The 15,462-nt window shown below is 34.0% G+C and overlaps 2 protein-coding genes across 2 annotated transcripts; one reads left to right on the forward strand and one right to left on the reverse strand.

The window, feature by feature from the left end:
* Positions 970 to 6,265, reverse strand: LOC109714926 (probable cinnamyl alcohol dehydrogenase 6). Its single transcript, XM_020239676.1, has 6 exons — positions 6,093 to 6,265; positions 4,726 to 4,839; positions 2,107 to 2,334; positions 1,733 to 2,018; positions 1,469 to 1,622; positions 970 to 1,375 (listed from the first exon to the last, which is right to left on the reverse strand). Exons 1-6 carry the CDS (start codon positions 6,182 to 6,184, stop codon positions 1,176 to 1,178), a joined length of 1,074 nt encoding a protein of 357 aa, XP_020095265.1. The 5' UTR covers positions 6,185 to 6,265; the 3' UTR covers positions 970 to 1,175.
* Positions 11,876 to 15,103, forward strand: LOC109714798 (type III polyketide synthase B-like). The gene is made up of 3 exons (XM_020239505.1): positions 11,876 to 12,002; positions 13,103 to 13,779; positions 14,723 to 15,103. Exons 1-3 carry the CDS (start codon positions 11,921 to 11,923, stop codon positions 15,101 to 15,103), a joined length of 1,140 nt encoding a protein of 379 aa, XP_020095094.1. The 5' UTR covers positions 11,876 to 11,920.

Here is a 15,462-nt window from a genome sequence, read left to right on the forward strand (position 1 = left end):
GTGCGTGAAGGGTTAGAGAGAAAAAGAGAAGAGAGAATCAATTTTACTTTACTAGTTATTCAAAGTAAAAAAAACTGAAATTAAAACATTTATGAAGAATCAAACAGCAAGGAAGATGATTAACTTTTTAAACTGCTTTTCAAAGAAGCATTGCTTTTGATGGTCAATAGTTTGTAAACTGCTTTTGTAAAAAGTGGTTGGTGCTGAGCATAAGCTTATGAAAGCTATGGTTAATTTGGGTTTGGGTGGGAATTTTCTAAGTCAATGTCAAAGTAAGAAAATGCTATATCAAATTATTATTATTCTTTTTGAGAGAAAGATAGTATGCTATCCGCTTCGTTTATTTTATTTAGAAATAAGCTTAACTAGAAATGTGAATCAACTAGAATTCGAACTTGGGTCTCGGATAACAACCACCAAGCCCTTTTGCCACTTGCGCTAGGGACGGTTGGTCCATATCAAATTAATTAGTTGATCCGCACAGTGATCCACAATTTGGCCCTAAATTTATAACAAATTTGGAGTTATAATATTTCATATTAGCATTGGATTCTACCTACAATATAATTTAGGTAAATATGTACTGAACTTATCTAGCTATCGACCATTTTAAATTGATTATTTAATCTTTCAAAGTTTTGATTTTACTATCTAGTCTTTCAATTTGTTTGATTTGAATCAGTCAATGATAATTCAACTTCAAAATTTGAATGCTCTATTAGTCTTTACAAATTTAATTAGTATTTTTAGTATAATTCTTACAACTATAAATTTTTTAAAGTAATTAACTTAAATTTTAAAGTCAAAGTATCATTGACTTACTCAAATTAATAAATTGAAAGATTGTATAGTAAAATTAAGATTTTGAAAGGTTGGAATGCTGATTCAAAATAATCCGTAGTTTAGATATTCTCTATATGTTTTTACTTATAACTTATCTTATTGCGAAAGTTAATTAGAGGCCAAATGTACTAAGCTATTATAAACAAGTATCTATTTCTCCATCCAACAATTACAGCATCAATTGCTGTACTAAGAACCCATAATGTAATTCGAATCATTCGTTTACATGAGCCAGAATAGGAAATCCAGCATAATTAAAAGCAAATAGTAGATACAAAATATATGACTCTATAATTATACTTTAATAAGAGATTATCCAATCTAAGATTGAATCAGAGATTGGATTGAGCAGCGATATCGATCACAAAACGGTAACGAACATCGTTGTTAGCTAGCCTATCTAGCGCGTCATTAATGTAATCCGGTTTAATGAGCTCAATGTTGCATGTAATGTTGTGTTCCCCACAAAGATCCATCATCTCTTGTGTCTCCTTAATCCCTCCAATTATGCTTCCACTCACCACCCTCTTACCTACAAAATCATACAAAATTTAGGACATTGGTAAGTTAAAAATGCAGTGATTAAGATTAGTTTGCATTCAGATCTTATAATCTCAATTCTTACCAAATATAAGGGGGAAGGAAGGAAGATCCAAGGGCTTGTCGGGCGCGCCGACGAGCACAAGCTTTCCGTTCACCTTCAGTAGCTCCAGGATCGGCCCCAGCGAGTGCTTTGCAGCAACGGTGTCGATAACGTAGTCTAGGCTCCTCGAACCGGCCTAGTTCAAAACCAAGGACTCGATCTTAGCTCGAATTTCGCTCATGATGTACATAGGATATAAGTCTTTGTCGTATCAAGTCATTTTTTATGATACACCATTAAATGTACCTGCATTGCTTCAGGATCAGTACTGACAATAAAGTTGTCGGCGTCGAGAAGCTCCCGTGCCTCTCTCTCCTTAGAAGGCGATGTGCTGATCACCGTGACTTGGAGCCCGAAAGCCTTACCAAACTTGACGGCCACATGGCCGAGGCCTCCGAGACCCACCACCCCGAGCTTCTTCCCGGCCTCGAGCATGTTGTGCCGCTTCATCGGGCTAAACACGGTGATTCCGGCGCAAAGTAGGGGAGCCACCGCATCCAAGGGCAGGTTATTCGGGACGTGCACGACAAACCTTCGTTTCAACCATCAAACAAGCCATCACTATCATATAATCATTTAAGTTATATGGTATCAGAGTCAGTTCTAAAACTTCTAGTTACCTTTTATCGGCGACAAGCATTTTGGAGTAGCCTCCGTAAGTGACGCTACCGTCCCAGAAAATGCCGTTGTAAGTGAACTGAGCTTGCTCGCAGTAGTTCTCCTCGGATTGATCGCAGTGTTCGCAGTTGAGGCATGACGCCGCCAAGCATCCGACGCCGACTCGGTCGCCGACTTTGAAATTGGTCACATTGGCCCCAACCTTTGTGATCACACCAGTTATTTCATGCCTGCAATGTTCTACCAATTTGGTAAGGGTGATAGTTCCTAATTTTGATGCAAAAAATGCTATGTATATAATATATTTTACATGAACCCACAATCGCGGTTTCACTGCATTGCGCTATAGTAATGAGAAATAGTGCTTTTGACCACCGCATTTGTAGTGCCGCTTAGAACTTCATAACTTTGCATTTCCTATCCCTGTCCCCGTGGGGATCTCCATTCTCGTGAAAATCCCAGAGATTTTTAAAACATGTGTTAAATTAATTTTTTATTTAGAATTTTTCAACTTAATTTTAATTTTAATTAGTTTAAATTTTATTTGGTTATTCAGTTTGGTTTTTTATTATGAAATAGTAAGTATAACACATTAAATTACTAAAAATATATAATAATTAAATATTATCGAACTAATTTTAACTCATGTTTTAAAATTAAATATATTACGATATTTAATTAAATTAAAAATATAATAAAGATATCTAAGATAGCATTCTATATTTATAAATGAATTAAGAACTATATAATAGACTAATCAACAGCTGATAAGTACTAAAATTATTAAATTTGATAAAAATTTCAACCTAAGTAAAAGAAAATTAAAAAAATAAAATTGAGGGGCCTAGCTCAAGAATAACCTGTTGGGTTAGTGATATCAAATTCACTTATTAGCCTAATTGGTTTTATTTTGGGTTTGGTTCAACAACTCATGTAATGTGCTAGTTAGTATTTGGTTTGGACTTTAGTTGACCCATTTGGTATGTTGGGCCAAGTGGAGATAAGAGAGAACTCTTTGGGTTAGAGAGAGGGTGTTCTCATTTTTGCTCTCTAGGTTTTCCCTTTTCTTGTAATAGAGAAGAGAGGTGTAGAGAGGGTTGGAGAAGGAGCTCTCTTGTTCTTCTTGCTTGATTCAAAGACTTCCAAGGTAGATTGGAGGAATTCTAAGAGGTATTCCGAAGCGGGATTCGCGGAATCGGAAGGTGCTTCAAAAAAGGTGTAGCAAGAAGGGATTTCCATTGGAAGGTTGTAAGCCCATTGTGATAGAGTGGTAATCTCTAACCAAATCTTGTAATCTCCTCATTTGATAATGGATTTGATCTCTCCGTGCCCGTGGATGTAGCCCGGTTTGAGTGAACCACGTAAATCTTGTGTTGTTGTTGTGCTTGTGCTTGAATTTTTCTCTTTCAACTTCATTTACTCCAATCTTGCATATTTTGGTTGTGGATAATTTAGATACATAATATTTGCTTACTAGTGTGATTAGTATCTTGATAGTGAGGGTTCCGTCATTAGCTCACTACATAACCTATAGCAAAAAATTCTTCATTCATTTTTTCCGAAAATAACTTAAAAATTTTAGTTTAATTTTTATAAAAATTTAATATTTATAATTAATTTTATATACGGATAAAATTATCATCATTCCCAACCCCGCAGGAAGAAAAATGTCTCCGAATCTGCTTCATTTGGATCGTGCCCCTGCTGGTTGGCGAGAACATGCATTTTACTGCTATCCCTCTGTGCGGTTTGTCTGCGTACAGATGGAGCTGCCGTTGCCGATACATATCATTATTGAAGACCAATTAAAAAAATCGTATGTAGAAATTTTCTGCACACGAACTATACTAACAGGCATCCTAAATAGGCCCTTAGCTTTATGCTATCGGAAGTATAGAGAATTTGATATTTTTGATATTTTGACTTTGGATTAAGAATTATACAGTTGGAATGATTACGGTCCCTCCTAGAATTGAATAGTATTTTTAGGATTGAATAGTACCTCTAGAATTGAGTGGTCCCCACAAGATAATAGTATTAATTCAAAGATTAGAAATGATTAAAGGGGCTGATCTAAGAGCTAAAAAGTCGGAAGCATTAGATACTCTATATTTTCGATAGTATAGTAGCTCTAATATATATATACATATGGTTAATTTATATAGGTTCTTGTAAATATAGTGAATGACAAATATATCCCTACAAAATTCAACTTTCATATGTTGCCCGTACAAAAGTCCTAATATTTTCAAATATGTCTCTCTAGTTTGTTACTGTTAGAAAACCGTTAAAAAACTACTTATATTTTCAATTTTGTCATCATAAATATATCCCTCCAAAAATTATAACAATATAATATAAATAGATAAAAATGTCAAAAATTAACTATGGTCAAATATTTAACCTATAGTTAACTTAATTTTTCTAGCGGATTCTAACGACAGGAATATATTTGAAAACATTAAAATTTTTGTAGGTACAATATATAAAAGTTAAATTTTATAAAAATATATTTATCATTATTATGTTTGACAGAGACTTTTATAAAATTAATCTATATATATATATATATATAGAGAGAGAGAGAGAGAGAGAGAGAGAGAGAGAGAGAGAGAGAGTACCCGGGCACAACTGGGTACATGGTGATTCCCCAGTCATTTTTGATGTAGTGGAGATCAGTGTGGCACATCCCACAATAAAGCACCTTTATGGTCACATCGTCCACTCCATTCTCCCTGGACCCATATCCAATAATAGCACCTTGTTAATAATGTAACACGTATATTGAAGCATATATATATATATATATATATATAATCTTAATTTATGGATCATACATATAATTCGTGCACATATGTTACGACTCTGTTCTTAATAAGCAATTGCAGTTGCAGTTCATCTCATCATCATACATATATAGATCTCATTTCTTCCACCGGAGCATCGGTTCAGGCCAACCATGGTGTGATCAAGCCTGAGCAAATCCGGCCCGTCCCAACCTCCCCGACCCGAATTATCAGGTTAGGTTAGGCCTGAGTCTAAAACACGCGTAAAAATTCTGTGCCGAATTAAGCACGAAGTAGGCAAAATCTAATCCCACCCAAAGTCAAGCTCAATCTAACATATGTTTTATCTATCTTGGACCATAGCCACTCGTGAAATAAGTTTGATATTTCATATGAATGACAAGATTAATACAGATACATAGAATTTTTATTTTCTGTCGTATCCATTTTCTAAGTAAAGATTATAAAAGAAAAACACACCGGCAGGGCTCGGCGCACTAGGTTAGGTGTAGATGTCGTTTCATATGTTGAGCCGTAGCCATTAGTAAAAATAAGTCCCACATTTCCAATAGATGATAGAATCAACATAAATGTGCGAAATTTTTTGTCGCACTCATTTCTTAAATGAGGACGCCGAGAGAAAAGCACATTGACAGGGTTTGGCGCACCAGGGTTGGTGTAGATGTCCTAGTACTCGCATTCACCCCCATCTTACTTTCAATCTCTATAACTTCAAATAGATGAATAAGGATGAATTACAGTTTTGGTTCTCAAACTAAGGGGAGCATACACTTTGGTCTGCGAATTTTAATTCATTATATATAAGTTATGATTCAATTTTCTTAAAATATTATAGGATTAAGTTTCACACTTCAGTTCAGTTGGCCGAATGATAGTGTGCCACTAATATGACAGTAAAACCGTATATTAAGTTAGCACATCAACTTAGTCCTCTATTGGACTGTATTCAGTGCAATTTGTCAAGAATTTTATAGTTGGTATAAAAAATCTTAAGTTTGAAATCTAATTATTTCGCGCTTCTAATTGAAATCATTTCAAAAAAATATATATAAATGAATCAAACAGCTTGCTATCTTTCTTTCAAAAATATAACTTAGATCCTCTCAAAGAAGGTTTTCCGCGAGAGAGAGCGAGAGCGCGCACGAGAGAGAGAGAGAGGGGGGGAGAGAGAGAGAGCATACCTTCTTTTGAAGACAAAGGGAGTGACCTTTCCTGAAGAATCTCTAGCAGCCCATCCTGCCACAGTTTGTGTATGATTTGGTGTTGTCTCCATCTCTCTCTCACTCTATAAAACTATATAACCAACACAATACCACAAAGTGAGAGAGAGAGAGAGAGAGAGAGAGAGAGAGAGTATACACAGATGGGGGAAGAGATTAGGCTATTTATAGCCATTCCTATGCTCACTTGGATTCCCTATTTTGACCTCATATAAAGCATAGGGGTCTTTTATTATTACTTTTTTTTTGGGTAAAGTTAGTATTATATTTATGCTCATTTGAGAAGTAAAAAAACTATACATATATATATATTTTAGTCATAGAAGTAGGTTTGTTGACTCTCCTACTAGAGTCTTTTTTTGAGAATTACATGGAAAAGGAGTTGAGCTTGTTGGGAAATTTGTTGTGCTAGGGCCCATCCACAACTAAACTTTTCCATTTGTAACAAAAAAGGTCTTTTTCTAATTAATTATTACAATGTGACTCCTTTTGACTTTAATTTTCCACTTTTTTATTATTTTACAAAATTAAATTTTGGGAAAATAATAAATCTTTATGCTTTTAAGAAGAGGTTCTAGCTAGTAGTTTAGTTTACAAAATAAATTAAATATCTATAAAGTAAAACACTTTGATCTTTAACTATTTTTTATTAATTTCCCTCTGCATTTATTTTCAAACTAGATCAAATCTGAGTGGTGTACCAACATTCGTTTTCAAATTAAATTAAGCACCGGATATAATATTTTGTCTAAAATATAGATCAGAATTAGGCTAAAACATCGTAAAAAGTGATCAAGTCCAATAATTATTCAATTGAAGAGACCCAAGTTCGAATCCTAATTGATTCACATTTCCAGCTAAATTTATTTCTATATGAAATAAACGAAGCAGGTAGCGTGCTACCTATTTCTTAAAAAAAAAAGAAAAAAAAAAGAAAAAAATTTATCCTACCTGCCCCAAGTACTAAAAGAAAAAAAAAAAAGTACTATGTAGTACCAAAAATTTAATTTCTCACTACAATCCCCATTTAATTTGAATGAAAATCCTAAAACTCTTAAATAAAAGCTTTATAATCAGAAATATATATTCCACGACATTTAAAAAGACTATGTACTAAAAATGATAAATTTTGAACTTTGATTTCTTATAAATCAAAACTAATACTTTAGTAATTATTTTCAATTGAAATTTAATCCAACCTACCCCAAGTACTAAGCAGAATATTTAAAAAAAAAAACAAAAGAGAAAAAAAGCAAAGTACTATATAGTACCAAAAAATTTAATTTCTCACTACAACCCCCATTTAATTTGAATGAAACTCCTAAACTTCACGCTACACTCCTAAAACTCCAAGAATAAAATCTTCATAATCAGAAATATATATTCCATGACATTTACGTACTAAAAGTGATAAATTTTTTAACGTTGATTTCTTATAAATCAAACAACTAATACTTTAGTAATTAATATATTTTTCAAATCTTGTGGTTTTTTCCGCATACATAGGCTCTTTAGAGGGGTGTAGGTTGCAAACATGGAGTTAAATTTGTGCATAAGGCCAATAAGTACACCAGGTGTAAACAATAATTTTTGCAGTACGTTGGACTTTTTACATTGTAACTCCAAATATCCGAATCAACTATTAAGCTAAGCTAACTTTGCAACAAATAAAATTAACAACGATGTCTCACCAACTATCTTTGGTGCAAATGACAAAGGACTTGATAATTGATACACAAAATTTTAAATTCAAATTTTAATTGATTCATATTTACTGTATGCTACCTATTTTTTTAAAAAAAAACAGTGTCTCACGCGTACACAAGAGTTGGTTTTTGCTTTTTATTTTTGTTTTTTTTTAAGATATTGCCAAAAAAAACTCTCTTTTTTTTGTCAGACTTTTTTTTCTCCTTGCTTCCCTTTGCTCGGGTCTTTATTCGGCCAAAATTCTAGAAATAGTACAATTTTTTATTTAATTTTATCTATCCTTTTCTCAAATACTATATATATATATATATATATATATATATATATATATATATATATATATATATATAATGATCTATTTCATAATTTTCTAGATCTTTAATTGTCTTCTTCTTGCTCAGCTTTTTCGCCACTCGACACTTTTCTCTCATTTAATCTGTCAGGTGACACCAACTTTATATCCACCCTTAATTTGTGTTAATATGGAGCTTGGCGGAGTTTGGTCGACTTGAAGAGAGGGATGAAAAAGCAAATATTATTTGATTTATAAGAGAAAGATGTTTGAATTTTACCTAGGTCTTTTAATTGATCTTTATAAAAAATATTATAAGTGANTTTTTTTTTTTTGGAGAGAGAGATAGGTAGCACGCTACCTGCTTCGTTTTTTCTATTTAGAAATAAGCTTAATCTGGAAATGCGAATCAACTAGGATTCGAACTTGGGTCTCGGGTACCAACCACCAAGTCCTTTGCCACTTGCTCTAGGGACGGTCGGTTGTTTCGCTGTTAGTTGAGGAACAGAAATTGGATCGAGGGTGGTGATTGTTTTTGTCCGTACCATTCCCTATAATTTCTTATATTATAAGCTTAACTTTTATGAGCTTGATAATTAATTTATTAGTTTATGATTAGGTTTGAACACCAGTTCGCATATCTTCTCCTCTTTAGATTTTTTTTTTCAATTAAAAAATACAGAGTTTATAGTCCAAAGTAGGATATTTTTGATGTAAAATGAAAAGTAGGTCCTAAATCTAAAAGGGAGAAAATTAGAGAAAACTAGTAAAATGAAGTAATATTGTGCCTTTCAAACAGTATATTAATACAATAATCTGAAATAAAGCAATGCAATATTAGAACATATCAATACCAAAGTTAAAAAAAAAAAATACTACTAATAATAATTACTTCAGCATGCAACTTACCGATTAGGCATTCCTAATTACATTTCTTAGTTGCGACCGTAATATTTTTCTCCTTAGCATTTTTTAAGAAAGAAATATAGTGACAAAATAAACACGCAATACACGCAACTTTCAAGTGAATAAACTAGACCTAATAATTTTGACCCAAACTCGCGGGTACCTGTGGATTACCCACAAATTTGCGGGTATGGGTACTAGCTTTTTCAACTCAAAAAATTACGGATAAAACGGATGGGTATCCATTAAACAGTGGATATTTTGAGTAACCCGAGGGTACCCGCACATATATTTTTTAATTACAAAATATATTTTCTTAATTAATATATATTTTTTTATTTATCCATTCTAAAAACTCTAATCTTAATTTTTTATTGCGTGTCTTTTATATTACAAAATATTTTTGCCTTAAGACTTTGAATATTTTTATTGTATGTTATGATATTTTAAACAATGAGTTATATTACGTTTTTAAAACTTATATATATATGTGTTTTGCATTTAAAAAATATAAGTGCAAAAAAAAAAAATTACAGGTAACCCACATACCCACCCGCCCACCTGCGGGTGGATATGGGTAAAAATGTTGGCTGCCCAAAAATTTACGGGTAAATTTTATCCATGCTCAAATAACCCGCGGGTCCAATAACCCGCCCGCGGGTTACCTGACCCGACCGTTTGCAAGGTCTAGAATAAACACCCAAAGGAATCATTCAATTTGACTATGACTTATAAATTAAGCCCTCATCAAATCACACTAAATTTAAAAAAATTTGAAGTTTCCACTCAACTTAAATGTGACTCACATGGAATTAATATTGAAGGTGACTTCTCTAATGTTGCGTGTACAGGGTGGGAAATTCACATATATACTTAGAGACTTTGACTAGTCATCAACAAGTACTAGAGATTTTCTTTTTCTTTTTTTTCTTTTTTGGTTGGTTGATGGGAACTTCCACTAAGTTTACCTCCTTTCAAAGTCAAAGTCTTTTAAAAGTCAATTTGTCAAGGATTCTAAGCAAATGGGTTCCAATGTGCAAGCAATTGAAAGGAATAAAGGCCTTTGTTGAGTGGGAATGCATGGTCTAATTAAGCAAATTTGACTAGACCATGATTATGAGTCAATGTGAGCAAAAGGAGTCTCTAGGGCAAAGATGCTGGACTCTAGGTCATATTATAAATAAAGAAATTGAGTTAAGTGTGGCAAAATACACACACACACACACACACACACACACACACACACACACAAAAAAAAAAAAAAAAAAAAAAAAAAAAAAAAAAAAAAAAAAAAAAAAAAAAAAAAAACATATTCATGCTTGCTAAAAATGTATAGAACTTACTTGAATATCCAACCTTTTAATATTTTGATATTATTATCCAATCTTTCAATTTATTTGATTTTAAGCAGGTAACAACATTTTGACATTAAATTTTATATATATAGTTGCGAGACTTGCATGAAGTATACTAGTTAAACTTGTAAAAATAAACAGTGCATTTAAATTGCGAAGTCAAAGTGTCGTTGATTGATTCAATACAAATAAATAAAAAGATTCAATAATAAAATCAAAATTTTGCAAGTTTAGGTAATCAACTAATTTTGTATATGTATGTTTTTACCTTTATGCTTTGAGTAGTGTAAGTTATAATGAGCTTGTTAATTGCTTGTTAATTTGAATGTAGGTCTATAAAAGTCCATATCTAACTTCAGTTTCGAAGCCTATTGTTGTAGCCTTGAATTTATTGATAATATCATATTTCTTACAAAAAATTAATTTGTATTTAATTGGTTTAAAATTATAAGAAAAAAGATCAACCACGATTTTTGTTTAATTTGTCGGTTATTATTGAATCCATTTTATATATCCTTTACCAATTTCTTTCCAAAATCAGTGTAAGGAGATTTTATATATAGCTTCCTCGAGTATTATTATATTTTTAAATTATTTCTATATTTTCCTGAATTAGGAAAATATGGAATCTAAGGCCAATAAGTTTTGATAGTTTTAAATTTTGATTCTTAGGATTAGGAATTCTAATAAATTTATTTTATCAAACATGGCATATCTGGATTTAAAAACTATATATTAAAACTATAAGCATTCATTTAGCCTATCCGAACTAATTCATTACTTTTCTCCTTATAAATCAAAGACACTTTAGCCCACTAATAAACACCCTAAATTTGCAAAAATAAGAAAATTAATTTATGCAAAATTGCCAAATACTACTAAAGTTTTCTAGATGGTTAAATCTATTTAGGCTTCGTTTGGGATTGCGGGGAGATTGCGTTATGTGCGGTGAGAAACAACGATAAGAAAATATCTTGTTTGTTTCGGTACGTAATATTGCGTTCCGCATATTGCGGTTAGTAGGTTACGATATATTTCCTCCCTATATGTTTCTAGTAGGTTACTAGAAACATGTATATAATTAAGCATAGTCCCAATATTTAACTAACCTTCCTAATATCCAACAACCACTAAAACCTCTTCATGAATAAGTTGCTCTCTAAGACTCCTCTTCATGCATCAACTGCTCCACAACTAAACTATACCATGGTGATATAAAAATAGCTTCTTTCACTTACCTCCATCTTTATATATATGCCCAAATGTTTTATTCTCTTTAAAAGCCTATATATATATATGTATAATCCCCTTGTAAAATGCAAAGCAACTAAAACTTTAACCCTCCTCCAAAATCAATAAACCTAGCTACTTGGGTTTTGTGTTAATTACCAATCTCTTACCCTATAATGGATAGTAGTAGTAGTAGTTACAAAAATACCAAGTCTCTTGGTGAGCCTATTCATGGAAAGCCTACTCATGGAAAAGCCAAAATATTAGCCCTTGGAAAAGCATTTCCTCAGCAATTGGTGATGCAGGATTTCCTTGTTGATGGGTACTTCAAGAGCACTAATTGCAATGACTCTGAGCTCAAACAAAGATTGACTAGACTATGTGAGTGATAATACATGCATGGCTCTTCTTTTTTTTTTTTCCCTTAGGGAAAGGGCAGTTGGTCCCGATTCTGCTTTTGCTTTAAGCAATTAATAGTAATTTTAGCAGAACTTTTCATAAATAAAAAAGTATTTAAAACTTTTGCACAAGTTTACAGCACAAAACAAAAATAAGATTTTGAGCCTTGAAAGGAGAGGTCCTAATCTGATGCTTTTAATTTTATAGCAAAAGGAAAAGTAGTTAGCAATATGCTACTGAATACAATACTTCACTTAATAACACTATTCAGATAAAACTTTATCAAACTATAAACGCTCGATGACCGTGCTGAACGAGTTCTAAATTGCAAAGAAAAAATAGCCGCACACAAAAAAATTTGGGTTAATTACAATCCATATTAATTAGGCCTAAAATTTTGGAATTATGATTGGATTTACATGTTCTATGTATGAATTGGAATTATCTAATTAAATTGCAGTTCATACAATTAATAAAAAATCAGGTAATTTGATTGGCAAAGAATTAATTATTCAATAATGCAATTTTAGTCTATTAGATATTCTCAATATCATTCTCCAACTCTCTGTACAGGAATATAACTGTTATTCCTTTTCTTTTTTTATTTTTGAAAGAACCAATTTGAGACAACAGTAGAATGCAGGATTAAGACATGAACTGAAGTGCAATGTCCATTTACCCTTTTCTTTATCTTTTCTTTTTTTCTTTGTGTGTGTGTGTGTGTAAAATGTAGCTTTGGCTAAATTACACTTTTTCCTCGAACTACAATTTCTAACTCGTGCTTTGTAAATTATTATTATAATTAAGTTTGTAATTCAATGTTGATATTTTGCTGATACGGCTCTAACATATCGAAGTTATGATTGATAGGCATATATATATATATTAGTCAACTAAGGAAGGGATCGAGACTCGATTGCAACATATTATAATTTTAAAAAATTTGAACAAAAAATTAGTTATAACAAAGTAAAGTTTGAGAATCGATCAAAAGTACGTACGTGCTGTGCTGCATATTTTAATTATAATTTGCATGCATGCATGCATGCGTGCGTACGTGCGTGCGTGCGTGGTGGGTGCAGGTAAAACGACGACGGTGAAAACGCGGTATGTGGTGATGTCGGAGGAGATCCTGAGGGCGTACCCGGAGCTGGCGAGGGAGGAGGGGGAGGGGGAGGGGAAGGGGGGGCGGCTGCCGACGGTGAAGCAGCGGATGGAGATCTCGAACAAGGCGGTGACGCAGATGGCGGCGGAGGCGTCGACGGCGTGCATCGCGTCGTGGGGTCGGCCGCTGTCGGCGATCACGCACCTCGTCTACGTCTCCTCCAGCGAGGCCCGGTTCCCCGGAGGCGACCTGCACCTCGCGCGCGCCCTCGGCCTCGGCGCCGACGTGCGCCGCGTCATGCTCTCATTCACCGGCTGCTCCGGCGGCGTCGCCGGCCTCCGGGTGGCGAAGGACCTCGCCGAGAGCGCCCGCGGGGCCCGCGTGCTGCTCGCCACCGCCGAGACCACCGTCGTCAGCTTCCGGCCCCCCAGCACCGCCCGCACCTACGACCTCGTCGGCGTCGCGCTGTTCGGGGACGGCGCCGGCGCGGCGGTGGTCGGGGCCGACGACGACGGCGTCGCGGAGGGCGTCGAGACGCCGCTGTTCGAGCTGAGCGCGGCGGCGCAGCGGTTCCTGCCGGGCACGGAGAAGACGATCGACGGCCGGCTGACGGAGGAGGGGATCAACTTCCAGCTGGGGAGGGAGCTGCCGCAGGTGAGATTAATATTCAAATATTTATTTACTACGTGCGCACGTACAATAAATTTTGAGCTGGAACGGACCGTCCCTAGAGCAAGTGACAAAGAATTTAGTGGTTGGTATCCGAATTTTTAAGTTCGAATCTTAGTTAATTTATATTTCCAGTTAAGTTTATTTCTAAATAAAATAAATCAAACCGGTAGCGTGTCATCTACCTCAAAAAAAAAAAAAAAAAAAAAAAAANAAATTAATTGAGCCGGTATTAATGGTTCTAAAAACATGTAACATTTAAGTTCTTAATTTTTATGCCTATATTTTTGGTCATTGAATTAAAATTCAATAATCCCATCATTATACATAACATATGCGAAGGTCAAAAAAAAAAAGAAAAAAAAAAGAAAAAAAAGAGAAAAAGCTACTGGACCAACACCTTGATACTCCTAAAAACATCTCAACTAGACACACATATGCATATTTATAGTCATCATATTTAACATGGGTTATTGATTGTACGAGAGCTGATAATAAAAAGTCGACAGAAAATGATATAATTAACAAATCCAAAATTACGACGATTGATAAAATTTGTTGAATCTAGTCAAATTCAGTTAGTAAATAATAGGCAGATTCTATAAAGAAAGATATCTAAGACTCATCTTGATAGTTTGAATTTGATTAAATTTTTATCTCCCTCATGTATCCTTACGTGATCAACAATTATTTCAAATAGAACATATTAAATAGTGCGAAAATAAAACTGAAACTAGCTAGCACCCTTAATAGAATTCAAACATAGAATCCCGTGTGTGTTGAAAAAGCTTAAGCCATAAGCGAACAGTATTTTTTAATGTTTCATATTCAATAAAACATTAATGTAAAAAAAGATAATCTAATTATTTGTGGATTATTTAAATGACTTTCACAGTTTTTTTTTTTTGAGAAATAATGACTTTCACAGTTGATTGAGGACAATGTGGAGGACTTCGTGAAGAAGCTGATAAAAGAATGTGGAGGTCAACTTAATCAAGATGGAGGGGACATGATGATCAAGTACAATGATCTATTCTGGGCCGTTCATCCTGGTGGGCCCGCAATACTAAGCAGGGTGGAGAACAAATTGGAATTGTTCCCAGAGAAGCTAAGCGCGAGTAGGAATGCATTGAGGGACTATGGAAATGCCAGTAGTAATACAATTATGTATGTGTTGGAGTATTTGGTGGAGGAGAGTAAGAGGAAGAGAGAGAAAGGGGAGAGAGATTGTGAGTGGGGTTTAATTTTGGCTTTTGGACCTGGGGTCACATTTGAGGGGATCTTAGCAAGGAACTTGTTGGTTCCATAGAGAGAGAGAGAGAGAGAGAGAGAGAGGGAGATTATTAGTTGGATATATAATCTTCATGTTAGTAAGAAAATAAACATATGAGTGGTTTTGTTTAGAGTAACTATTAATCATATCTTACTGGGACAGTTTGGTGAGCCGTATAATTCATTCTGTGCTCGAATTTTAGAGTTGGCGAATTTAAAAGAATCTAATAAATGAGAATGAGGTGCTTTCCATTAAAGTTTGTGCCTATTTAACTATGCATGTGACATTGATATTTTTTAACTATTCCATATTTAAAGTCTCATTCAGCTTCACCTTCATATCTAAATTATCCTTTAATACACTTGGGTCATTCTTTATTGTAAGTGAAATTTTCC

The sequence above is a fragment of the Ananas comosus genome, linkage group 9, assembly GCF_001540865.1.
Source record: "Ananas comosus cultivar F153 linkage group 9, ASM154086v1, whole genome shotgun sequence".
Lineage (NCBI taxonomy): Eukaryota > Viridiplantae > Streptophyta > Magnoliopsida > Poales > Bromeliaceae > Ananas > Ananas comosus.